At 44.6% G+C, this 27,173-nt stretch overlaps 3 protein-coding genes across 6 annotated transcripts in view; 2 read left to right on the top strand and 1 right to left on the bottom strand.

The window, feature by feature from the left end:
* slc12a5a (solute carrier family 12 member 5a) overlaps nt 1-23,963 on the bottom strand; it is a 201,388-nt gene extending 177,425 nt beyond the window's left edge. The window contains exons 1-3 of one of the 2 annotated variants that reach the window (XM_061833577.1): nt 23,861-23,963; nt 13,345-13,427; nt 12,431-12,469 (exon numbers count right to left, since the gene is read on the bottom strand). The gene's annotated coding sequence lies outside the window, so the exon portion shown is untranslated. The remainder of the gene's footprint in view (nt 1-12,430; nt 12,470-13,344; nt 13,428-23,860) is intronic. The other variant, XM_061833578.1, reaches the window with a different exon arrangement.
* LOC133507962 (1,25-dihydroxyvitamin D(3) 24-hydroxylase, mitochondrial) lies at nt 1,805-13,498 on the top strand. The gene is made up of 12 exons (XM_061833589.1): nt 1,805-2,421; nt 2,496-2,686; nt 2,807-2,900; nt 2,982-3,075; nt 3,345-3,436; nt 4,580-4,691; nt 7,235-7,380; nt 8,350-8,516; nt 9,579-9,657; nt 10,701-10,898; nt 11,842-11,953; nt 13,362-13,498. Exons 1-11 carry the CDS (start codon nt 1,942-1,944, stop codon nt 11,950-11,952), a joined length of 1,764 nt encoding a protein of 587 aa, XP_061689573.1. The 5' UTR covers nt 1,805-1,941; the 3' UTR covers nt 11,953; nt 13,362-13,498.
* Nucleotides 14,657-27,140, top strand: LOC133507960 (nuclear factor of activated T-cells, cytoplasmic 2). Of its 3 annotated transcripts, XM_061833581.1 has the most exons (15): nt 14,657-14,853; nt 15,833-16,730; nt 16,804-16,975; nt 17,488-17,690; nt 18,197-18,369; nt 18,966-19,106; nt 20,923-20,978; nt 21,107-21,239; nt 21,360-21,953; nt 22,827-23,263; nt 23,564-23,670; nt 24,826-24,920; nt 24,993-25,040; nt 25,105-25,329; nt 26,193-27,140. In XM_061833581.1, exons 1-10 carry the CDS (start codon nt 14,760-14,762, stop codon nt 22,898-22,900), a joined length of 2,538 nt encoding a protein of 845 aa, XP_061689565.1. In that variant the 5' UTR covers nt 14,657-14,759; the 3' UTR covers nt 22,901-23,263; nt 23,564-23,670; nt 24,826-24,920; nt 24,993-25,040; nt 25,105-25,329; nt 26,193-27,140. The 3 variants fall into 3 exon arrangements, with proteins under 3 accessions (XP_061689565.1, XP_061689567.1, XP_061689566.1); XM_061833583.1 differs by lacking the exons at nt 14,657-14,853; nt 15,833-16,730; nt 16,804-16,975; ... (4 more) ...; nt 21,107-21,239; nt 21,360-21,953 and having other exon boundaries at nt 22,912-23,263; nt 23,564-24,733; nt 26,193-26,370; nt 26,449-26,622; nt 27,000-27,131; XM_061833582.1 differs by lacking the exons at nt 14,657-14,853; nt 15,833-16,730; nt 16,804-16,975; ... (4 more) ...; nt 21,107-21,239; nt 21,360-21,953 and having other exon boundaries at nt 22,912-23,263; nt 23,564-24,733; nt 26,193-26,622; nt 27,000-27,131.
* The last annotated feature ends 33 nt before the right edge of the window (nt 27,141-27,173 follow it).

Here is a 27,173-nt window from a genome sequence, read left to right as displayed (position 1 = left end):
GCAACCACTTCAGGGTGTACCCCGCCTCCTGCCCGTTGGCAGCTGGGATAGGCTCCAGCACTCCCCGTGACACTCGTGAGGATAAGCGGCAAAGAAAATGGATGGATGGATGGATAGACTAAACGATACGTGGCCACCAAATAACAAAAATTTGAAAATGAAACCAAAATATGTCAATTTCCTACAAATTGGCATCAGTCTTATGTGTGCAAAATCCTACTAAGTCCTCTTTATGAATACATTATTAGAATTATTCACCAAAGTGTGCTTTATTTGACATGAACCTCATACTAGTTCAAAACAAACATACAGCATGTGGGCTTCAGCTACAGATTTAAAAAAAAAAAAAAAAAAAAAAAAGGAGCGTTTGAACCCAGATAAGCTAAACTAAGCTAATCGGGGTCATGCTTTTTTCTGTACATATTAAGTACAGACATCAATGCGAGTGTACATACTGTACATGCCGCCGCGTGTGACTAATGCTCAAAAATGCCAAAGTAATTCTTGGACTGTCGTTTTCCAATCCGGACCATGTGCTTCCACTCACCACGTTTTTCTTAAACAATCGATTCATGACCGTACTGCATGACTGTCCTCGTTTGACTCCACCCGTCGCTACTGTAATTCCATTGAAATTCATCTATCCGTCCATTTTCTGAGCCGCTTATCCTCACAAGGGTCGCGGGGAGTGCTGGATCCCTATCCCAGCTGGCAACGGGCAGAAGGCGGGGTACACCTTGAACCGGTTGCCAGCCAATCGCAGGGCACATGGAGACAAACACCCGCACCCACAATCACACCTAGGGGAAATTTAGAGTGTCCAATTGATCTTGCATGTTTTTGGAACGTGGAAAAAACTGGAGTGACCCCGAGAAAACCCACCCAGCCCCAGGGAGAAAATGCAAACTCCACACAGGGAGGGCCAGGATTGAACCCGGGTCCTCGGAACTGTGATCCCAACGCTTTCCAGCTGCTCCACGGTTCCGCCTGTATGTATATATATTTTGTTTTTTTTGTTTGTTTTTTTAAGTGGGCACCACTTTGGAAATACTTTCACAAGTTAATCCTTCAAATAAAAGAAAGCAAGCAAAGTGGGAAACAAAGACAAAATTCTTCCAATCAGTGGAAAGAACCAAAACAGTTAATGCCACACTTTTTGCTTTACTTCGATTGATATTGTGCTGCTTCTCGTGTTGGTTTGGCCATCTGGTAGGAGGTTGCAGTAATATTAGTTGTCCTTCGCATAAAAAATATACATCTGTGAGTATTGTTCTGTTGTCTACATGAGTTGCTCTACCAATTGTGGTCAAAAACAATGCTAAAAACTGTAATCACACTACAATGTAGATCTTGTCCGGGTCTTTGTCATTTCCCATAATGAGTTAGAGTTCAACGAGCAGACTATGGCAAATTTATGTAGTTGTTTTGAATATGTAATGTGCTATTAGTCATAAACAGTTAGTTTGACAGGAAATGTAAAGTGGGAGTGGCATTCAAAAGCTTTGATTTTTTTTTTTTTTAAGAATTGCTCACCATCTACTCAGTCTTCAACATGAATGCCGTACCAGGGCAGACAAATTCCTTGTGTGTTTTTACGTTCTCGGACATTAAATCCGATTTGATTCACAAGTGCTACTTGTTGTGAAACGTGTGTACGATTTGATCCCCACAAAAAAATCTCTTTTTTTTTTTTTTTTTTTACAAAAGAAGCTGAAATCTTTGAGCACATCGCGTGACGAGTGCGCGTAGTAACGTTTCTCCTCGCCAAAGTTTCGTTTCTCCCCGACGGCTGCGCGAACTGCGTCACCTCCAACCAGGGGTGTCGTGTTTATTTATGGAGCCCAAATAGGGAGAAGGGGAGGGGAGTGCTGCTGGAGTTCCGAGGGGGGCACTTCCGCGGTCTATCTGAGGCCATACGATCCTCTCAACGTGGATCCATAAATGAATGGTGGGCTCGGCGGCCACACCATGGCGGACCGGCCCCTGATTGGCTCGGTGCTCCGCCGGAATAAACCCACTCGGCGTATATATGCGGCGTTGAGGTGTGACACTTCCAGGATAGTGAGCAAAGGCTCACACTTTAAAATAATAATCATAACAAAAAAAAAAAAAAAAAAAACAGGCCGAGCCAAGCGAAGCGAGAGGACGATGAGGGCGCAGATCCAAAAGGTTCCGCAGATCGTGGAGCTGCTGAGGAAGAAGTCGGTGGCGATGCAGCAGCTCAAGCCCACGTCGTCGGTGTGCGTCCTGGAAGAGAAGGATGCTGTGGAGGCTGCGCGGTGCCCGCACGCCTCCCCCTCCTCCTTCCCCCCGGGGGCGCCCAGCCTGGAAGCCCTTCCCGGACCCACCAACTGGCCTCTGGTCGGCAGCCTGGTGGAGCTCCTGCGCAAAGGAGGACTGACCAGACAACACGAAGCGCTGGTACGCTCTCATTAAGCTCCTTCATCTGTCATTTTTATCTTATTTTTTATTGATTTTTCCCCTTTCTCTCCAAGGTGGATTATCATAAAAGGTTCGGGAAGATCTTCCGCATGAAGCTGGGCTCTTTCGAGTCGGTGCACATAGGCGCGCCTTGCCTCCTGGAGGCGCTCTACCGCAAGGAGGGCGCGCACCCGCAGAGGCTGGAGATCAAACCCTGGAAAGCTTACAGGGACCTGCGGGACGAGGCCTACGGGCTCCTCATCCTGTAAGTCGGCGAGGGCTGGCTCCCTTTTTTTTTTTTTTTTTTTTTTTTTTTGGACTTGGAGGCTTACCCCTCTAAACCTTGTTTCCTTTTGCTTCGTGATCCCCCCTCCAATGAATTCAGAGAAGGGAAAGACTGGCAGAGGGTGAGGAGCGCCTTCCAGCAGAAGCTGATGAAGCCCACAGAGGTGGTGAAGCTGGACGGCAAAATCAACCAGGTAAATAAAAAATATGCAGTCTTGTCACGATTATTAAATTTGGGGGTTTAATCTGGAAAAAAAAAAAAACCATTATGGCAGGTCATGGAAGAATTTGTGGACAGAATTGGGAAAATCTGCGTGGATGGGAAGATTGGAGACCTGTACTTCGAACTCAATAAATGGTCTTTTGAGAGTAAGTTTTATTCGATTTCATGCAAATATTTACCGATGACTAGTTATTACCACATCTTGATAAATGGCGTTTTAATGCATACTTCCTGCAAATGCAAAATATTTGAGTTATTAGTCTACACTGTCATTTATTCTATGGCACCACGTGGAAAAGCGAGCTAGAATTTCCCGCAGCGTCGTGTAGCTGCGATTAGGGAGACAAGTGTGACTTCTGTGACATGGGACGGCAAACGGATGCTCAAAAATCACGTGATTCTCGTTTTGGTTCAGCCATTTGTCTGGTGCTCTACGACAAGCGCTTCGGTCTGCTGCAGGAGAAGGTCGACGAGGAGGCCATGAACTTCATCACCGCCGTCAAAACGGTGAGTTGCACACGTTCCGCGTTGCCAAAGGGGAAAATAGGGAACTTTTCTGAGTTGACTCATTTTCAAATGCAAATTGTAAAAAAAAAAAAAAAATGGAGAAGTCGGTTCGTCTTGCACACAAAACGCGTGTACAGTAGAGCGCTGACGTCATTTATTAGCTAAAATCACTTTCATGTTTGTGTAATGGTTAATATAGCTGTATAAGGTGACTCGCTTGAACAAAACTGATCATTTCAACACAAAAAATGAACAATTACTGGTATCCCCGAATTGTTTGAATGTTTAGTTTTACAATATCAAGGAATAAAATACATGACCATGTTATTTATATATATTTTATGAAGATCAAGTTAAAGTTATTTTACTGCAATGCTGTTGTGCAAAATTGGTTTTCATCAGTTTGACATTGTTCATTCCTGGTCAAAATGAAAATTGAAAGAATTCGCATCAAAGTTCATCATGAGTTTTGTAAGCACTTCGCATAGATGTCGGGCTAAAGAAAATGTGCACATCTTTCTGAGAAAAAGGCTTCATCTTAAAATAAAAATTTAAAAATAAAAATAAAATAAAATGTGCAAATAACCGAGCATTTGTTGAAAAAAAATTCAAATCAGTTATTTATTATTATTTACATTTGTGAACAGACAAAAATATGCATTCATGTTCAAAACTCGAGGGGTCCCTGGAATCGAAAACAGCTGCATTAAAGCACTTTAAGTCGTCTTCCAAATGTTGCATATGAAAAAGTTCCTACCAGGTCCGGAAAACTAATTTCAGTGATCTAAATCCTGCAGGTGGCAGTGTTTCCCACCATATTTAATCCAGTGAACCCTATTTTAGTTCAATTCTAATGAAAGCTCAAAGCAAGAATGTGACGTCACCGCAAGTGTACGATGATCTGCATGCCGGACTCGCATCCAACAGCGGGTTCACCCGGTTCACCTGGGCCGACCGAGTTCAGATGAACTGCGACCAGTGAAGAGCGGTTACTGGGGCAAACCAATACGTCAATGTACTATCACAAAGGGGGAAGAAAGAGGGAGATATGGGGGTGGGGGGTGATGAAGCCGGGTGATTGGGGTCAGTGAGCCGGCAAAAAAAGGCGACGAGTGGCTGAACAGATCCGCATTCCCTTGGCAGATGATGAGCACGTTTGGCATGATGATGGTGACGCCTGTGGAGCTCCACAAGAGCCTCAACACCAAAACATGGCAGGACCACACCGCCGCTTGGGACCGCATCTTCAGCACAGGTACGCGCTCGAGCCGCTTCTCGTCGTGGGGCGACGCCGCAAAACTGCTCAGAGAAGACTCGGCCTGGGCCTTTTGTACACAACCCAGTGGAGTGCGATAATCGTCACCTCATTCCGCAATCGATTCGTTTTGGGTGAACGACGAGTAAAAGCTATTTAAAATACGGTGACACCCCCCCCCCTCCTCCTCCCACGATACTTGTGGTGCCAAGGTACCAAATGTATGATTGCCACATGATGGCGACAAAGCACTTCCAGGGGGAGAGGATCATAAAGCATCAATGCCATGCGTCTAGCATATACATCATGACCTCATGGTACATAAACATCCATCCATCCATCTTCATAGCCGCTTATCCTCACAAGCGTCGCAGAGTCCTGGAGCGTATCCCAGTTGTCAACGGGCAGGAGGCGGGGTACACCCTGAACTGGTTGCCAGCCAATCGCAGGGTACATCGAGACATACAGTCGCACTCACAATCAGACCTATGGGCAATTGAGAGTGTCCAATTCATGTTGCATGTTTTTGGGATGTGGGAGGAAACCGTAGTTCCCGGAGAAAAATAGTACAGGTCACCCTATTAGTATTTTGATTCCAGTATAGTGACCAGGCACGGTGGATCAGCTGGTAAACCGTTGGTCTCACGGTTCTGAGGTTCCGGTTTCAATCCTGGACCCGCCTGTGTGGAGTTTGCATGTTCTCCCCGTGCCTGTCCGGGTTTTCTCCGGGCACTCCGGTTTCCTCCCACATCCCAAAACACGCAACATTAATTGGAGACTAAATTGCCCCGAGATGTGAATGTGAGTGTGGCTGTTTGTCTTCATGTGCCCTGCGATTGGCTGGCAACCAGTTCAAGGTGTATCCTGCCTCCTGCCCGTTGACAGCTGGAATAGGTTCCAGGGCTCCGTGCGACCCTCGTGATGATAAGCGGCAAAGAAGATGGATGGATTGATGGATGGATGGATGGGTGGATGGATGTTTTTGGGTTGTGGGAGGAAACCTGAGTGCCCGGAGAAAACCCACGCAGGAATGGGGAGAATATGCAAAGTCCACACAGGCGGGGCTGGGATTGAACCCAGAAACTCAGAACTGTGAGGCCAATGCTTTACCGGCTGATCCACCGTGCCGCCATGTTATATCATTAAAGTCACATTTTAGCATTTACACACAATAAAACATGTTAGGGGATACGGGTATATGGGTAAAGTGCGCTACACAGGTTTTTATTAGAAGAACAGCAGAAACGTATTTTTACTTTCACCTTTGAGGGAAGGCGGGATGCATTCATGGACCACCAAAGTGAAAATGTCACCCCAAAGTAGATTAAAAAAAACATTTTCACCAGGTGGGTTCAAAGTACTGTACTTCAATTGCTTTGACCTGACCCCGCATACGGAAACAACAACAAAAAAGATCCCAGAAAATTGCTTGTAAGGACCGCTTCTCAGTAATTGTCGGACTACTGCCGGGTCGGTGCCATTTATACTATATACAGTAGAACGGCAGCAGCGGAAAAATGGCAAGAAAACGGCAGAAAAAAAAAAAAAGTCTGTTTTTACAAGCAGTATCCCGACTGTTACACTCTCCGAAGGGAGAAAATTCCAGGGTGGATTTCATCGCCGCGTTTTATGTCAGTGAAATTTATGCATTGTAAAAGACAGGAAAACGTCTTTTACAGACTTGCGTAAAAGGGGTTACACGGGGTCAGATGCTACTTCTGACACCAGAATTTTCACAAGTCAATGAACGGCGCTCCAAATTGGATGCTCGCTTTTTGTTTGTGTGTGTGTGTGTGTGTGTGTGTACTAGCGTGAACGAGAGCCAGGGTTGTAGTAAACTGCGTGACCTGCGAGAGGACAAACTTGCTCAATATTTGTGGTAATAGCCGCGAAGGGGTCGACGGGGACACTGAGCTCGGGCGCGTTCCTGAGAAAAAGTTCAGGCGTGGCATCTGTAAAGCAGAGACAGCACGCACAAGAAAATTCTGGAGGAATCGCTGTGCATCCATCTATCCATTTTCTTAGCCGCTTATCCTCACAAGTGTCGCGGGGAGCGCTGGAGCCTATCCTAGCTGTCAACGGACAGGAGGCGGGGTACACCCTGAACTGGTCGCCAGCCGATCGCAGGGCACATTAAGACAAACAGCCGACCTCACAATCACACCTAGGGGCAATTTAGAGTGTCCAATTAATGTTGCATGTTTTTGGGATGTGGGAGGAAACCGGAGTACCTGGAGAAAACCAACGCAGGTACCGGGAGAACATGCAAACTCCACACAGGCGCGTCCAGGATTGAACCCGGGACCTCAGAAGTGCGAGGCCAACACTTTACCAGCTTATCCACCGTGCCGCCAGAATCGCAGTGCCATTTTGGGAGAAAAAAAAAAAATTGGTAATGCCCCTAATTAATGCCTGGACTCTCTGCAGTTGAGTAAACAAAGCACCTGGTCACTATACTGTACTGTACTAGCCATCGCTTTTGACACAGTTATGACTGTTTTTATTTTTTTAATGACGTCCACTCCCGTTCTTTCTCTCCGCAGCCAAAGTCTACATCGACAAGAAATTGAAGCGCAACGCCCCGGGAGCCCCGGACGACTTAATCGGTGACGTCTTGCGGCACAGCAGCCTGTCCAAGAAGGAGCTGTACGCCGCCATCACTGAGCTGCAGATTGGTGGCGTGGAAACGGTGAGACGATTTCTCACCTCACAGGAGACGCGGCAGAGCCCGAATGAACTGAAATCCCGGCAAGCCGCTTAAACCTTCTTCGTTCTATAAACATATGGACTTTTTATTGCATTTTGACCAAGATTTGTTTTCAATATTTCAGTATTTATATTACGGCGTTCCCAAACTACATCGCGGTTTATCACGCAAATCCTTATTACGTCCCATTTTTTTCCAAGCAATTATTATATTTAGCTTTTTTTTTTTTTTATCTTTCAGGATATACTATTTTACCCACGGGAATGATGTCATATGCCACTGCAGCAAAGGCGCACACAGTAGCTAGCACATGGACACTAGAATACATACCAGCCATCCATTTTCTTTGCCGCTTATCCTCACGAGGGTCCCGGGGAGCGCTGGAGCCTATCCTAGCTGTCAACGGGCAGGAGGCGGGGGCACCCTGAACTGGTCGCCAGCCAATCGTAGGGCACATCGAGACAAACAGCCGCACTCACAATCACACCTAGGGGCAATTTCGAGAAAGTAGTATTGCATGTTTTTGGGCTGTGGGGGGAAACCAGAGTTCCCGGAGAAAACCCACACAGACACGGGGAGAACATGCTAACTCCACACAGGCGTTTTACCAGCTGATCCCGTTTCTTTTGTGTGAGTAGAACTTATAGATAGTTAATAGCTGGAGCCATAATTTGAAGCGTGTGTTTTTACGATTTTTCTATGACTCCAAGCTTTATAGCGGTGCTGTAGTAAAGGGGTGTAGTGGCAAAACTTTGCTGGACAACAGCCTCACCTTTGGCCTATTTCCTGTCCTGTACCAAAAAAAAAAAAAACGGGGGGGGGGGGTCAGCTTAGCACCAAAACAAACGTTACAGTAACTCAAATCATTTCTCAGCTCCTTCCAGGACCCCGCAGAGGAATGCAACGTCGAGGGGCTGTCTCACCCTTTTTTTTTTTTCTTTTTCCGCTCAGACTGCCAATAGCATGCTGTGGGCTATTTTCAACCTGTCCCGGAACCCCGCCGCCCAGAAGGAGCTGCTGAGCGAGATCACGAGAGTGGTGCCCCCCGGCCGCCACCCGTGCGGGGAGCACCTGAAGGGCATGCCCTACCTCAAAGCCTGCCTCAAAGAGTCCATGAGGTACAAACACGTTCCCGAACTTACGCTCTTATGAAAAACTAAAATGAAAGGTTAAATGAATTACCATATATGTATTCAATTCGGGAGGCGGCACGGTGGCTCTGCTGGTAAAGCATTGGCCTCACAGTTCTGAGGTCCCGGGTTCAATCCCGGACCCGCCTTTGTGGAGTTTGCATGTTCTCCCCGTGACTGCGGGGTTTTCCTCCGGGCACTCCGGTTTCCTCCCACATCCCAAAAACATGCAACATTAATTGGACACTCTAAATTCCCCATAGGTCTGATTGTGAGTCCAGCTGTTTGTTTCTATGTGCCCTGCGATTGACCGGCGACCAGTTCCCCGCCTCCTGCCCGTTGAAAGCTGGGATAGGCTCCAGCGCTCCCCGTGACCCTCGTGAGGATAAGCGGCAAAGAAAGTAGATGGGATGGATGTATTCAATTCATTTCACTGCTCATATTGTCGTGAGCCAATTTCTATTTCCTGCGTTGGAGAAAATTCCATTTCCTGCTCTGCGGATGTCGCCACACATTTCCTTTCTGGTGCGCGAAAATCCAAAGAAAAAGCAAAACAACATGGGGGCGAATCCTTAAGTGAAGGCCCCGTGAGACGCGATTTCCAGTCCCACCTGGACTTGAAATTGTCCAAGCGTACTTGACCCCACGACATCAATGTACGCATCCAATGCGGATCGGACCGACATTCCGAGCAGTACCACGGAGCTTAAGACGCCCGCCCAAACGTCTCGGCCGCACGTGACGGCGGCCCCCGGAGAAAAAAAATCTCCGTGAGATACGCCCGTGTGACCGGACCCCCGACGCTTTTGTCCATGTGCGCAAGTCACAAGTTGTCGATCGTGTTATCGAGGGCTCTTAAGTACATCAAGCGGGGAATGTACAGTATATGAGTACTGAGTGAAGATTAAACCGCCACTTCCACTGTATGGGGGAAAAAAAAATGTCTGGGTGTTTAGCTCACGTTAAACAGCTTATACATGCTACATTAGACCTTCATGAGGTCGGGTTCCCATGCGATGTTTTTTATCCCGTTTTCCCTCCATTTTATAGGTTATCGCCATCCGTTCCATTCACAAGCAGGACCCTGGACAAAGACACTGTGTTGGGAGATTACGCCATTCCCAAAGGAGTAAGTGGCTTATTCGTCGTACACCCGACGGGAGAAGATTACGTTCATGTACATTTGACGTGTTTGGAGAAGCCATGAAAACAGCACATACTGTACCAAGTCCAGACGTAAAGTTTTTAAGCCACGGATTAGAACCCGCAAATCGTGAGCCTACCACTAGCGTAATTGCCCCGGGGGCAGCTCAACAAATTCAAAAAAGAAGAACCACCCCGTTGCTTCGATTCAGTTTTTGTGGATCACCGTGACCCAGATGACTCGACACAGACGAAGAAAAAAATATTAGCAAGTGTCATTTTTTAAAGTTATTATTGATTGAAAAAAAGGGCAGCACAGTGAAAAGTTGTTTATAATATTTGCCTCGCAGTTCTCAGGTTCTGCATTTGAGTCAAATCTTGGCTTTTCTAAAAGTGTTCCAGACTGCTCCCACAATCCAAAGCGTTGTCCTCACAGTTGTGAGGTCCCGGTTCAATCCCGGCCCCGCCTGTGTGGAGTTTGCATGTTCTCCCCGTGCCTGCGTCGGTTTTCTTTGGGCGCTCCGGTTTCCTCCCTCATCCCAAAAACACGCAACATTAATTGGACACTCAAAATTGCCCCTAGGTGTGATTGTGAGTGCGGCTGTTTGTCTCCATGTGCCCTGCGATTGGCCGGCAACCAGTTCAGGGTGTACCCCGCCTCGTGCCCGTTGGGATAGGCTCCAGCACTCCCCGTGACCCTCGTGAGAATAAGCGGCTAAGAAAATGGATGGATGGATGAATAATAATCCACATTGTCTAAAGCTGTAAATGGTTGTTTGTCTCGACTGGTAACCAGTCCAGGGTGGACCCACCTCTCGCCCCAAAGTCAGCTCATCCACCACAAACTTCAGGAAGTTTACTAAATACTACGGCAAATGGATGGATGTTTTTTTCCCCGTTATCTTCATAAACATTTTTTTTTTTTTTTTTTACGTAGCTCTTGCTCTGGATTGTGCAAGTGTACCTAACAAAGTGTTCACACCAAGTGCATTGCCATTATCCACTGACTCTCTCATTCCACCCCAACAGACAGTTCTGATGATCAACAGCCACGCCATCGGCGCCAACGAGGAGTACTTCGACGACAGCAAGCGATTCAAGCCCGAGCGCTGGCTGCGCGAGAACAGCACCATCAACCCCTTCGCCCACGTCCCCTTCGGCATCGGCAAGAGGATGTGCATCGGCCGCCGGCTGGCCGAGCTGCAGCTTCAGCTGGCCCTTTGCTGGGTGAGGCGTTCACACGCGATCAAAAGCAGACCGATGAGTCCAGATACAGAACTGAGGATCCACAGTCAATCAGTCACAGGACGGCAATGTGTCAGCGCTAGCTCACGTAGCGTGACTCAGTGATTCCCAAACACTGAGTCGTGAGAGCTACAGAGAGCTGTCCCGAAAATATTATTTTATTTTTTTTTTACCACAAATGACCTTTCTTTGGGGGCACAGTGGTGCAGCTGTAGAGTGTTGGCCTTGCAGTTCTGACGACCGGGGTTCAAATATAAACGTGTACTTAATTGCTCCCAAGTACTCCTCAAGAGGGGTTGCATCAGGAAGGGCATCCGGCGTAAAAACTATGCCAAACAAATATGAGAGTTCATCTGAGATGACACGCTGTGGCGACCCCTAACGGGACAAGCCAAAAGAAACACACTTAATTGCTCCCGAAATACATCTATTTAAAATTATAATAAAGTTGCACAGCAGCAACACGCTAGCACAGCGCTAACAGGGCTGGTTAAAAAGGTAACTATTGCGGCCATTAGAAAAAATGTATAAATTAACCGCATTACCGCATAAACCGCAGGGTTGAAAGCGTGTGAAAAAAGTTGCGGCTATAATTATTATTAATTATTAATATATTATTAATTACTATATTACGGTATGTGCCTCGGTTCCAAAAGGGTTGGAATTCACTGCTCTGGTCAGATCCCGTGTTAACGACAGCATGTATAAAAGTGTATAAAACGTGAGAACAGCAATTTAAAACAAAAATCCACACACGGAATGAACTTGTGTTATCAATCGTTACTTCGCTGTCAGTTCAGTCATTGCCGTGGCAACCAAAAAGTTCCACCTTTATAGATTCCAAAACCAAACACAATCACACTCAAGAGAACTTTTGTCGGGTCTCTTCGAGGCATTTTCACTGACTTTTCATCCTTTCCATCAGCTGGTACGAGACTACGAGATCGTGCCGACGGATGAGGAGCGCCTGGACGTGATCCACTCGGGATTATTGATTCCCAACAGAGAACTTCCGGTGGCCTTTGTCAAGAGATGAGGTGAGAAAGGAACAGATCACGTTCTTCAATTCCCGTTCATTCATTTTCTAAAACTACGGTAGTGTAGGACGCAATGAATTCTGGACCGTTAATGTGAGGTATAGTTCCGGTGCTTAACCCAAGAACTCAGCTGTTCACATGTCCAGATGTGCCGTTGTTGACATCACTCAAGATAAGAACAAAAGCTTGTGCTCGTGTGTCAAACACGTACAGGGAAATTTGAGTTTTCAATTGTTTTTGGAATGTGGGAGGAAACCCAGAAAAGCACGGGTGAGAACACACAAAATCCACACAAGCGAGGCCGGATTTCAAGCCGGGTTGATCCAAAACAGTTGAACATAATTTTTAACTCATTTGACACAAACCTGCTAAAAATAAATATCTGACCGATTATTTGATTTTTTTTTTTACTCTAACTTCCACTCACAAACCAACATAAAATTAGATTGTCGACAACACCCCTCTGATACCACTTACCGTAATTTCTCGAGTATAATGCGCACCCCCAAAGTTGACCTAAACAAAAAAAAAAAAAATCGGGAAAACCCTTCTACCAATGTACAATACCCATTTGCTGCTATCCATATGCTCAGAATATTAGGAATGATCTGTATTTATATTTTGTTAGGTTTGTACTTGTATTGTTTTTCAAAAAACTGTCCGTACAACAATTATTGATAATAACCATTGTGCATGTGCTGATGTAGCGGTAATATAATCTCGGGACAGGCCACAGGACACGCTTGTCCTGGTCCCTGTAATTGTCAGAACAGAATCCCTCAACCAACTAAAATAAATGCTCAATGATGGCATAACATTTTATTAATACTGTTGATAACACATATTACAGTCTTAAATAAATATTTAACACTGTTTGACTTCAACATTTTTTGCATTAAATATTTGTGCATAGTGCAGTTTATCCTCCACATTACACATCCTTGGCCAAGACTTCAAAAGCGGGTTGCCGGCATCATCGGCACGAGTGATGACGCGTTTCTTTTAAAAGCGGCTGGACAACTAGTCGTTATAGTCAACATTTTTTGTCTAAATTTAAGTTAAAACAAACTCCCAGGCAGTCGTTTCTGATCTTTGGTGCAGTACGAACAAACATGCTCCGCTAACAATCATAAAATGCAAGCTCTCAGAGGAGCTCTTAGACATTACCGTAATAAATATAAATGTGTGACATAAGACATCGAATATCATATTGAAATGTATATGTATACCTTTTTTTTAACCACACTATGTACCTGTATACAACCATACAATGCGACTGTATTTTTTATTTTTCATCCATGCACTCTATTAACTTTTTGAAAATATTTTCGGAAAAATTTGCGCATTATTTTTGAGAAATTAGTATGTGTGTACACTGCCTAATCCGTTACCTCTTCTTGCGCCTCAGGTGCTGCGTTCGTCCCGATGGCGAGATGGCGCCGCCGCTGCACCACTGACTCCCAGTATTGCTGCTCTGTAAATATAAAAAAAAAAAAAAACATAAAATTGCCAAACATGTAATCACGCCATGAATACCTCAAACTTATTTAAAACTATTACTCGAGAATGTGGATGGGCAAAATACCAGTTACTGTGTACAAATTGAGCTTTAGGCAGCTGTCTTTAAATCTTATTATAAACGTCCTGTGTAGATGTTAAACTATATCTATATGTTGTGCCCAGGTTTGTTTGTATTGTGTATATAAAGTGCAATTATGATGTACATTATTTTACTTAACATATTATATACTTGTGAATAAAAATGTGAAAAAAATACAACAAAGCGTTTGTGTTCTTTTTAAACTAACAAATGTTATCAAGTATTTAGGACATTGCCGGTACAATTATCGTTACTTTTTTTCATTTTATTTTCATTGTGTATATTATGTCCGATTACAATGAACAATATTACATTTTATTCATGTTAACAAAAACAACAAAAATGGGAAAAGTTTTCTTGTTCTTTTTAAACTTACAAATCTTGTCGTTATACACTTGGATGCCATCATGCAAACGTGCATATGCATTTAATTGCTTTTAAAAGGAAAGGGATCTTTTTTTTTAATGGGAGATGTTTATTGAAATTGACAAAAACGTGAACAACTGCTCATGAAAAGTGTTAAATGGTAGTTACTAGTTACACACCCCACGTTTTTTTTTGTTTGTTTTTTTTCTTTAAGAATCATTAGACCAAGATGGTAATTGTGTAGTATCTAAAATGTAGCTCCAATTAGTAATATTTTTACAAAACACTCACTTTATTACCACAAAATTGTACATAACCTATCAAAGTTAACTCAAGATGTTCCGATCATAAAATAAAATTGAAAACATCCACCACAGTGCAATTACTTTGCTACTTTTAGACAGTATTAGCAAAACAACATAAAAAAAGGGAATCCTACAGAGTGAAGTGTTGGAGGAAATTGTGAAATGCTGACCTCTAGCGGTCACATGTTTATCGCTATTGTATTTTGTAACCTTTTCATTTAAAAAAAAGTTAATATAATTGAAAAAAATCCTCTCAAATATCTAAATATATCCATTAAATGTGGAACTCAAAGCAGTCAAAATTAGGAATGCATACGCTCATACACTCGCACATGCTCGCACAGCACATAAGACACAAAAATACAGATACACACACACACACACACGCCCTAACCAGTGACAGGAAGTTTGGTTTTCGAGTTGAGCGCCTCCTCAAAACTACAACACACATCTCACGTTGTCGCCCGTCGTCGTTGAGAGCTTTTCACTGGCATTGTTTGGAAATAATTATCAAAAATCATATCAGAGGGTAGAGATGGCGTCTGACATCAGCCAGGAAGAGTGGGAATTCTCAGACTTGTTTTTCCACTACGGCCCTGGCGAGGATTTTCCAGCTGGCCAGAACCCAGGTGAGAATCCATCAAATCTCGTGCAGAAAAATACTGATTTGCACCTACAGTAAAATTAATATTTAATCGTTTCTGAGTGGATGAGTGTTCTATTAGTGTCCATAACTTTAAGATCAGGGAAGAAACTATTTCACCTACGAACATAATAATATAATAAACATCCATATGTCCGTCTTCCAAGCCGCTAATCCTCACAAGTGTCGCAGGAGTGCCGGAACGTATCCCAAATGAGTTCAGACCAAAGGCGGACTACACCCTGAATTGCTCACCATATTGATCGTATGTATTTGCTAATTTAGTACAGACGTAAGCACTTAGTTGGACACAAACTATGTAAATCAATCAAATAAATAAAATGTTGAAGTGGTTGAGTTCAATCAATCTCTTGAGACTGGCAAATCTGGAGGAAGGGATTTTCTTTCATCAGTTGAGTCTGATAACATCATTTGGAAGCGTCAACCTCCCAGAATAATAATGGATCCACCAGTCTGTTGATCATCCTCCATGAACCAGGAAGTTGCGTGATGGCTAAATACACAGAAATAAAAACCACTTCTCAATTTTCATAAACAGTTATGGCTCTCTCAATGAAATGTAGTTAACAGTCATTGTAGCATTGTTGCCCCTACAAATCTAAGGTGGCTGGATCTGGGTACACAGATCCTGATTTTTAACATCTTGGCTTCTTGCACTTGTCTAACAGTTAGCTTTATATGCTAATCACGCAACTAGTTAACACTCTTGAAATTGATTTGTAATTGACCCACATTCCTCTTCACGTCACAATCACGGTGTATATTGCTCAGACCACGCAAATCATAATTACTAAACAGGCTTACATTTATGACTTTCGACTGAGACCATTTCCCCAGAAGATCAGATGAGATGGATGAGAAAATCACTCGTAACACACACAATATCTGAAGTTATTCAATAATAAAATCTGAAATGAAAATAAGTTTCACTGGTTATCCGACAGATGATGTCGAGCAGCCCACCCGACTGGAGGTCAGCCATCACGGCGCATTTATTAAGGAAACCCCCTCTAACTGCCCGGGTGAAGAAAGCTCATCGGAGGCGGTGTTGGACCCTACGGACCTGGGGACAACATCAGGGATCATCTCGGCTCCCAGCCCCAGGATTGAGATCACTCCATCGGGGGATTCTATCACTTCTCAGGCCTTACAGCCGAGCCCTGGCTCCAAAGCCCTCGGAGCCTATCGGGAGTGTGCAAGCCCTGCTAGTAGCAACTCCTCCTCAGGCTGGCCTGCAGATGGAGGCTCTCCATCGGCCTCTCCGTGCATCTCCCCTTCAAGAAGAGGCGCATGTGCCACAGAGTTGTCCACCCTAGATCTCTGCCCCTTTCTTCAAGGTATCCAAACATCTTCCACCCACTCATCTCCAGGTGCTAGTGTCACCGATGAGCTCTTCCTTCTGTCTCAGCACCAAGACACCCCTTCACCACTTGAGCCCCGGCGCTGCCGTTCTGTGTCGCCACAAGGCAAGCGCACCCGCGATCTGGACCTCTCTTGTCCAGGGGCCTCTCCTATCAAACAACGCTCCCGGAGTCCGAGCCCAATCCCGTTGCCCTACAACCTGTTGGGCTTCTACCCAATCCACCAGAACCAGGCACATGGCCAGCCCCAGACCCAAGCTCAGGCCTCTGAGCTGGTCCCAGAGGACAAGGTCAGCATCCTCAAGTTATCTCAAGAAGCAGTGCAAGGTGCACATGGGCCGATCCCAAATCCAGATTGCATGTACAGAGAGGGTCATGAGTTGGAGAGGGTCAGCAGATTAGGATCTGAAGTAATCTCCGGCAGCTTCTGTGTACTCCCAACTTTGTGGCCTCCGGATCCAAACCATGTTGGAGCATTAGGGTGTGTTGCTTTTCTATCTCAAATTTAAAGAATATGAAGTATTTCTCCTCTTATCACTCTTTTTTTCCTGAAGAGGTCTTTCCTTAGCACCACTACCATCTTTAGAGTGGCCATTGCCCAGTCAGTCCAGTCAGTACGAGTTGATGATCAAGACCCAGCCAAGGTCTCACCACAGGGCTCACTACGAGACCGAGGGCAGCCGTGGAGCGGTCAAGACATCAAACGGCGGGCATCCCGAAGTCCAGGTACTTGGCTTGATCCATCCAACATCTTTGCGACGTTTTGCCCCTTAGACATCAAGCAACTAGAAGGAAAAGAAACTTCACTTCTTCTTCTGTTTATCAGAAATAAGCAGAAGTGAGAATATGCACACAGAATAGCCTTTCGTGCGAGACATTACGTCCATTTAAGACAGACACCATGCAAATTAAAACGATCAGTAGTTTCACACAGTCCATGATCATGACATGGCCTGTTGAAGGTGGCCATAAACACACTAGCGGGGTATGTTCACATAAAATGCAAATATCGCCTAATTGGTCATCTTTATTGACTCACCTGGCAAAGAAATTAATGATCTGTTGCTGGTGTTTTTCCAGACTTAACGCAAAGCAATTTGCTTGTGAAAAACCCTCCCCACAGGGAAGGGTTTACTGGTGTGAAGTTGTTCTCTTCAGTTACGCACATTAATGCTTTGGTGATTAACTGAGCCACTTTTCAAGCGCGCAGTTGAGCTGCTTTTCGTTGCACCCGCCAGCTCCACGGCTATCGAGGCACGGCCCCGCTGGTCCTGCAGGTCTTCATCGGGACGGCCGACGAGAGGCTGCTGAAACCGCACGCCTTCTACCAGGCCCACCGAATCACCGGGAAGACCGTGACTACGCCGAGTTCTGAGAGGATGGTCAATGGGACCAAAGTGTTGGAAATCCCTCTCGAGCCAAAGAACAATATGAGAGTGGTGTGAGTATCCGAAGTCAAAAGTAATAGTTCCCAGAAACTCAACACTAGGTTTCTAAATGTCTTTGAGGCTGTTGTGTCTGAATGACTGATGACTGTTTCTGCCACCTAAAACATTCATGTTGTTGCTGATAGAAACATCACATGCATGCAGACTTCCTGTTTGCCGGTATGCTCGTCGTGAAAGACGTAGAGGCCCCTGGGTCTTTCAAAACCGCAGCTGTAAATGCTTTGACAAAAAGAAACAAATTGAAGAAAATAATATTTTAAAAGGCTCATAATTGCGGTCCCTTTGAAGCAATTGGATAGCGTCCGGTCCACTACATAATTTCTATGCAGTGTTTCGTCTGCTGTTCGTAACATTAAAAAAAGTTGAGCAATTTCTTTTTCCTTATAGCTCAACATCAGAAAGCATAACATAATTTTCTCCAATCCATATCCTGAATGTTTCAACCAATTTTTCTCACGGTTAGTTTCAACCGGCATCAAACTCCCGTGTCATTTCTTAGGATCGACTGCGTCGGGATCTTGAAGCGGAGAAATGCCGACATTGAGCTGAGGAACGGCGAGACTGACGTGGGACGCAAGAACACCCGCGTGCGCTTGGTGTTCCGCGTTCACGTTCCACAACCCGGAGGCCATCTGGTGTCGCTTCAAGTGGCCTCGCATCCTATTGAATGCTGTAAGCATACAGTTAAATGTCATATAATATTTAACATTCTTCAGACTGTTGCATCTTCTGAAAATAGATCCCATCCAGTACACGCATTTACTGGCCCCTGCTCGTGTAGTACCAAGTCTCAAAATGCCTTTTTTTCCTTCAGGAGATAAGATGAGCTCGCTGTCATGACCTTTACTCTCATCAAGTCAATTTAGTTCAATATGGTACACCCTGATTTGGTTAGCATTTCCACCACTGGTGTGTAGCTAATTACCATAGGAAGTGGGATGTTTCCTATCGCGACTGCGCCTCTTCTGAAATACAGGCCTTATTTCAAATAAAATCCTAGTCCCATTGAGTAAATAAACCACTAATGTTTGAAGAAATGTCCCATTATTAAATCACATTACTGATTCTTTGTGTGATTTGTGCCGATTTTGTCTGGCGCCAGTTTACAACCTAGTTCATTGCACGCCTGTAAGCCCAAAATGTCCCATGTCGGTACCTTCGCATACCAACAACTGCCTTTACCAAACACTAAAAACACAGCTATGGCTGTATAAGTGTTGCTGTAAATATTTTGTTACAAAAACATATATGTTATTGTGTTTGTTCAGCTCAGCATTCCGCTCTGGAGATCCCTGTGGTCAAGTCGCAGAGCCTGGACCGATGTTCCATACTTGGTGGACAACAAATGCTCCTGACTGGGCACAACTTCACATATGACTCCAGAGTGATTTTCTCAGAGAGGACACAAGGTCAGGCATAATGAATTTGCTCTCAATCACTAGGTCGTACAGGAAAGACTTAAAAACAAAGTACCTTGCAATTTTACCGAGCATAAACACCACAAACGTGTTAAACTATCAAACGAGACTTGTTCAATTCTACACGATGGAAACCTATGAAGCTCATGACCACATTTATTTTTGACTATTCAGTGGCGCATCTAAAAAAAGAAGTAGCGCCTTGCATTGCCCTCAAAACAAAAAAATGCATGTCACCTGGGTAAACCATCTTACACGTCCTCTTCCTATAACCAAAGTGAAATCACAGGTCACAGGGGAATGAATGCCTTTACACTGACAGGAAATAACATGAATTTTTGATGCACATCTTGTACTAAAAAATTGATGACGAGTTTATATTTTTACGTGGACTTTTTTTTTTTAATCCAACTCGCCTGCGTCTGTACAACAGACTGGTTTTATGAGAATGATCCAACTGTTGATGAACAGCTTTAAGGTTGTGTGGGTTTCAGTCACAGGATGTGGTTAGAAAGAGTTAACTTGGATTAAAAAAATAAAAAAAAAGCAAGAGCAGAGGAGTAAGCAAGTGGGGGAGTTGAACAAATCAGCAAAACAACAAACAGAAATTAGGTTTCATTGTTTAAAGGGGAAATCCAGTGGTTTGCACTGACAATGTATCCAGTCGATCATGCGATATGTACTCTGTTTTGACAATTGTTTTGAGAAATTTTTTATTGACAGTTACAAATTTTCAGGGGTGCTGCCATTTTCGCGAGTCACATGACCTACGTGGCCACATGTGACGTTTAACGTGCTGTTCCAAACGCTTAATTAGATGGGATACCGTTTATGCCCAGCGCAGATTTCTTGTATTTATCCTCATCTAATGAAGAAATAGCAGTATCGGTTGATCGGGAAGATGGAGGAATACTTCCATACAGATTTGAACCTGTGGCTGTAAATAATGTTGAATATCGGGATGGTTCTTCAGGTGGAATGACGCGGAGTCTGACTACTCGGAGGCCTACGCGCGACATAAGTGCGTAAACAAAGGACTTCGGAGCTCCGGGCCGGCAAGCCGTGGATACTTCTTTGTACGGGAATGACGCGGAGACTGACGACCGAGCTCCGGCGGCGGGCCGCGAGCCGAGCTTTGGCGTCTGGGGAGGCCGTTAGGCGAGCTTCGGCGTCCGGGGAGGCCCTTAGCCGAGCTGCGGTGGCCGGGGAGGTGGCATCCCCAGACGCCGAAGCTAAGCTCGCGGCCCGCCGCCAGAGCTCGCTCATCAGACTCCTGCATCAGCCCCATCCAAAGAACCATCCGGGGGTGCCAGCGCGGAGCTCCGGGGGCCTTTGTTAACAAACTCATGACGCGCATAGTCCTCCGAGTAGTCAGACTCCGCATCATTCTGCCCGAAGAACCATCCCAATATTCAACATTTATAGCCACAGGGTCCAATCTGAATGGAAGTATTCCTCCGTCTTCCTGATCAACCGATACTGCTATTTCTTCATCAGATGACGATAAATCAGAGAAATCAGCATTGGGCATAAATCGTGTCCCATGTAATCGCGCGTTTGGAACGGCACGTAACACGTCACATCCGCCCACGTAGGACACGTGACTGGCAGCGCCTGTGAAAATTCGTAATTGTCAATAAAAATCTTCTCAAAACAGTATTAAATGAGAGAGGGTTTAACATTGCATTGTCAAAATAGAGTAAATATTACATGACGTATTGGATACATTGTTCATGCAAACCACTGGATTTCCCCTTTAAATTTGCATACTTCCTTTTCTCAAAAAAAGTATGTGCACTACTTTCAGACGGCCAACAAATCTGGGAGGTAGAGGCCACTGCGGACCGAGAAAAAAGCCAATCTGTGAGTTCGCTCGGAGTCGCACAACAGTGGCCGTCCTGATTTTCCAATGGATTTCAGTTCCAAGACACGTTCCCATCATTTCTGAGCATCACCGTTTCGACAGCTACTGTTTTCACTGTGACTTCCAGAATATGTTGCTGGTTGCGGTCCCTCCATATCGAGATCAGAACATTTGTCATCCAGTCAAAGTCAACTTCAACGTCATCAACGGGAAGAAGAAGCGCAGCGAACTGCAGCACTTCATCTACACCCCCCTGATGGGTATTTTTCTCAGCATTGAATGGAGTGAAAAATAATAAACGGGTCAATGTATAATTTGTCAAGACTATGGTGGGGCCTGTAACATCTCTTCCACTTCCCACCTTTCCTTTTGCATCCCAGCCATTAAAACAGAGCCACTGGACGACTGGCAGCTGAATGTCTGCGATTATTCCGACACTCAGCTTCGGCCGGACGCGAGAGTGAAGACGCTATTGCATCGGTTGGAGCAAGGGAGCAATCTTCACCCATTCGGTGGGCTGGCGTCACATCCATTGGATTACCAACCAGTCATTTACCAGTCACGGGCGGGCAATCTAATCAACAACGGAGACTTTTACCACCCTGCAAACCAGCTTTATTATCACAGCTATGCCGCCACCGTCCATGGTGCAATTCTGAAAGCATCAAACCCTGCCAACATCCACAGTTCACTCCATCTCGCTCAAGGTTCTGATGTCAAAACAGCGATCGACAAACTGAGTCCAGGCCCTCGGGTCAGACAAACGTTCCAGGCCTATTCATCAACACGACATCAAAATTCTGTGCAAAATGCGCCGTCTCTAGGAAAGTCACCACCTTCCATATTTGTCCAAGGTGACATTTGTGATAAGTCTTTAACCCAGACGGGCTCAAACGGAGCAGACAAAGCGGCTCGGACTCAGGAGAGAGTTACAATCAAACAGGAGGACCTCACCTGCGTCAACTTAGAGGACGGTGAGTCAATCCATTTTTCACATCAAATTTGCAAAAGGGAACTCACCAGAAACCACCTAAGATCCAATCAATTACGGTACTGCAGTCACCTAAACTTTATATCTCAAGTGTGCCTGAAGGCATGTACAAATCAATGTTTGTAGTTATGTAAGTTCATTGTATGGTATGGAAATCATTCCAATTAAAACAAAGTAATTGATGTTTATACTAGATGACAATAACTATGTAGGTCTTACGTCGTCTGTGTGGTTATAAAAGCCAGGTAAAGCCAAATACCTAAAGCGAACTCCAAAAGCCTAAGGCCTTCTGATTTTTGTGGTCCGGTCTGCAAAAGCAAGCAAGCGCACTGCAAGTGCTCACTTGCAAATACTGAATTGTGGTTTTCTTCGAGACCTGCACTCTTCATTTTCCCGTCAGCTATTTTCACTTTTACTCATGTAAGCTCGCATTTGCAGAGGTGTTATGAATACTCTCTGGCCCGAACGGAGAAAGCAACACCATTACAAGCGTTGCAAGTCCTGCAGCCTGATCTTCTTGTACGTGGATGCAAAAAAAATTCATCTTCCCTGCGGGCGCAGTAAAGGGAAGTCTATATGCAAATAAAAGCAGCCAAACCGGTGCCGAACAAAGCAGGAGTGTGTGACAAAGAAGTGCAAAGTCTACCAACACCCAACAGTATTTCATGCTGTACTTATTTTGTTCTCAAATCATCTGAGCTCAAATGTACTTTAGCAATCAAAGAAATGCTGCAAACAAAGAAATGACACATTAGCATCTAGTGGATGGGAGAAAATAAAATAAAGTAACCCTGACCCAAACCTAACCCTGCTTTGGTAAATTTTGAATGCTAAAATTACTCATTCCTGTTCGCAGTGAATGACATCATACGAAGAGACTTGAGAGACCACCACAGTGACGCTGGAGTCCTGCAGCATCCAAGACTTTAAGAGGAGCAACAACAACAACTCACAATCACGAAATAATCAGGAAAAATTAAATCCCGCTCGTCACCTACATCGTCAGCTTTTACACTGTATTCTTTATGTTGTCATCCGTGATTTTTATGTCGGCTTTTACAAGTAGCACCTTTCATGTGATTGTGCTTAAGTGTGTGTGTATGTATAAAGGAGGAAGTGTTCAAACCTTGTCCTCATAATCAAAATGTGACCACATGTAGTACATACTGTATAACGTGTATATAGATATATGTATAAACATGTAGTTGTGGCTGAGAATCGTTTTCCCTTGCGCATGAAACAGCATGGACGAGTTTGGCATTTTTGATTTCCCGTCCTGTGAAGACTGTTTTGGTGCGTATATTCCTCGAAGAAAATTGGCAGGTTGCTTTAAAGTTCTATAATTAAAAAAAAGATGTTTAATAAAAGTAGTATAGCTTTTAGTTGTTTTTCAAGGTAAGAGTGACAAACTTTTCTGTGAATTAAAAACGACTGAAGCAATATTGAAAGCAAATTGGGTTTGACTCAGTGGGGTTATCAAATTCCCGCCTGAACATGTCTTGTGTTTGCATGAGAAATGGACCTGTGGTGAAGGACTTAAAAAAAAAAAAAAAAAAAAATCAATGTACATGTTTATTTTGTTGTTTCTATCAGTTCCAGAGAACCAAGAAAATGTGTTTGTGCGAAGGAAATTTGAGGGGAGACTTAGACATGGCAAAAATGTCACAATAGGTCTTGACGCATGTGCCATGATCCCAAAGGTGAGTGAATTAACAGAGATGACACTTGAAGTTTTACCTGCTCAAGGGACCAAAAGGAAGGCTGACACAAAGCCTGAGAAACAGAAAGCTAAAGACACCGTGACATTTGTGCCGGCCAAAGTGAGCCAACAAAAGGCTAACACAAAAAGAAGTAGCGTCAAAAGGACACAGAAAGCCAGAAGTACGTTACCGGGGAAGACTACGACGGCTGGAGTGACCATCGCAAAGTCTTGCACAAAACGTGAGTCCCTCAGAAGGAAGCAGAGGTCCAGGTTAGTGTCTGGCCCAGAACAAAAGACTCTCACAAGTAAGCATAGAGTCAAAGCCAAAAAGACATCTGTGAAGCCCGTGCAAGTTAAAAGAATCAAGGAAAAGTCTGGTACAAAATCAGAGCTTCACACAAGAAAGCAGAAGAGCAAAGTCACAAAAAAGCTTGTTAAGACTGTGCCGCAAAAACGGATCAAAGTGAAATCTGGTGCAAAACAAAAGACCAAAAGTCAGCAAAGAGACAAAGTCAAAAGGTTACCAGTTAAGGCTGCGCTGGCTAAAGAATTGCCCAGCAAGAGACGAGACCACCTCCGCCCTAAGAAGACGGCCAGGACAAAGGCAACCAAGCGGAAGAATGTTGATATAAGACAAGATGCCTCGAGAAAGAAGCAGCGGGTTGAGGATACTGTCGCGATTGAGAAGAATCTTCTGGCTAAAGGAAGAAACGGGCAATCTGCCACAACTTTCAAAAAGGAACAGAAAGGCAAACCAACTCAAGGCTCTGTCAACACAACAAAACGTAAAGACAGCACAAAAACAGACACTTTAATAAGGTCGAAAACTACACAGAGTAAAAAGAGAGACTGTGTCACAAAGCCAGAGACCCTCATAAGCAAGCAGAGGATCAAATCTACTAAGGTGTCTGGGAGAGCAGCGCCACCTAGAGGAGGTTTAGAAGAGCAAGCAAACTGTGTGCATGAGAAGGCTCTGCCAGCCGAGAAGGTGTCTGTCCTGAAAGCAAAGAGGTCTTTCTTAGAGCAAATGAGAACAATACTCTCAAGTTCAACGAGCAGAAGTAAGCTAATAGTGTGAAAAAGTCACATTTCCACCGAGTGACCCAGTTGCGTTCTGATTCGGCTCAGTACGCGCTGATCTGTTTGTGTGCAGCCACATTTGAGAAGAGATACGAGAAGTTTGCTAAAATTGGAGAAGGGGGATTTGGATCGGTCTATGCAGGTCACAGGAAAATGGACTATAATCCAGTAAGTAGGTCATGTACACGATAAGAAGGCACTATGTGATTGTTTCCGATGCTAACCAAATGTATCCTGCAGGTGGCCATCAAATACATCCCCAAAGCAAAAGTAAAAAATGTCCCATTGGTGAGTGGAGGCACAGACCCCATTTTTCATTTTCCGTTGTCTAAATGTGCTCACTATTTCACAGAGCATAGATGGAAAGGTGCAGAAGGTCCCCTTGGAGGCCATCTTCATGCTGCAGGCATCCAGTATTAAGAACTCTGATGGAAAATCTGCAGTCGTATCCCTGCTGAACATATACGATCTGGAGAAAGAGGTCGTTCTGGTTATGGAGAGGCCGGTCCACTCTGTGGCTTTGTCTACGTACTTGACTCGGCGGACGCTTGGTCTCCTCGAGGAGGATGAGGCGAAGGTAATACGAGATGCATGAAACATATACTCGATTCAGGGTTCACAAGTGGTTAAGTTAGCATGGGAAACGACTTGATTTTGGGTCTTTCAAATAGGCAACGTATATTGCAGTCAGAGGTGTTGGTCATTTACCAAATAAATATGTATAAACGGTGGAACGGTGTAAGACTAGTTAGAGCGTCTGCCTCACAGTTCTGAGGACCAGGGTTGTGCGGAGTTTGCATGTTCTCGCCATGCCTGCGTGGGTTTTCTCTGGCCACTCCGGTTTCCTCCCATATCCCAAAAACATGCATTCATTGGAGACTCTGAATTGCCCCTCGGTGTGAATGAGTGCGACTGTTGACTCTCTCTTGGTCTGATTATCAGTGTGAATGGTTCTTTGTTTATTTGTGCCCTGCAATTGGCTGGTAACCAATTCAGGGTGTACACCAACTCCAGCCCAAAGATAGCTACGGTAGCCTCCAGCACTCCCGCGACGCTTGTGAGGATAAGCGGCTCAGATAATGGATGTGTATAAACTTGTATGTGACTGCAAGATTTCTTTTCCGAGGCGTTCAGCGTCAAGTCTCTGGCTTATGGCCGTACAGTACAGTAGGAACCATACAATGTGCCTAGCACCAAGTAGCCAGCTAACTACCTTAAATGCCACCAAAATTAATTGTAGGATTTAATTTTAAAGACAGCTTGTCCTGCAGTATTTTTGATATTCACTCATGGATCAAAAGCATAACGGAGAAAGTATCTGAGCTGTAATGGAAGTCGCAATTGTTCATGGAAATTGCACGTGTCACGTTCGACACTCATTCATAACCTTGAGCTGTCCGCAATTCGTCCACACTCCTGTCCAACTTGTCTGTTCCTCAGTACATCATGAGACAGCTGGTTGACGCTGCCATCAAAATGCACGCTGCCAACATCTTCCATCGAGATCTAAAGCAGGAAAACATTCTGCTAGAGGCCTCGCCCGGTGTCACCCGAGTGCGGGTCATCGACTTTGGCTGTAGCTGTTTAGTCAGCATGGAACCGTACCGCGACTATTTTGGTAAGACACCGAGTTTCGACACTGATGATGTGTGGCAATTGCAAGTGTCACTGTTGTTCTCCCTCCATTCCGTTGAAGGAACCCTAAATTACGCTCCTCCAGAGTATAAGCATAACCGTCCGTATTGCGCCGGTCCCACCACAGTGTGGCATTTGGGTGCGCTACTTTTTGAGCTGCTGGATGGAACGCAACGATTTGACACGTGCGTGTTCCTATCCAAGGGGCTTCAACTCAATAGGGATCTGTCTGAAGGTGAGATATTCTGAATACTTTCTGTTGCCGTGAAAGTATACCGACAGGCCATGTAGCCCAGTGGTTTTCAAACCTTCTACACTACACACAACTAACAAAAATGATTAGCGCCCAAAGCAAATGGCTAACAATAAAATGCAGTTACGCGGGCTTTATTCCTAAAACATACTGTATATGCAATATTATTGTAAGTTGCTGTAACATGATACTAGTTTGAAACATTGATGCTACACTTAAATACATTTCCAAGCTCTTGTCATTGTAACAATGCAAATTTTGAACATTCAGTCGTCCACATACCAATATAGGCAGCTCATGTACCACAATTTATGCATCCCTGCTGTACCCTAAACATAATTTTGCTCTGTCGTTGCCAGATTGTGGGGATTTATTATGGATGTGCTTGAGTTTAGAGCCGACTCAACGTTGCACCTTGGACCAAATGCAGTGGCACCCATGGCTACTCTGATAAATCTCCTCGACCCCCACCAATACCACCTTTTTTTTTTTAATGTTGACCTATGTGATGTGTAAATAAATAAAGTTGTTTG

This window comes from Syngnathoides biaculeatus, chromosome 10, assembly GCF_019802595.1.
Source record: "Syngnathoides biaculeatus isolate LvHL_M chromosome 10, ASM1980259v1, whole genome shotgun sequence".
Lineage (NCBI taxonomy): Eukaryota > Metazoa > Chordata > Actinopteri > Syngnathiformes > Syngnathidae > Syngnathoides > Syngnathoides biaculeatus.
The sequence above is the reverse complement of the archived record's forward strand: the minus strand, read 5'-3'. Positions and strand labels throughout refer to the sequence as shown.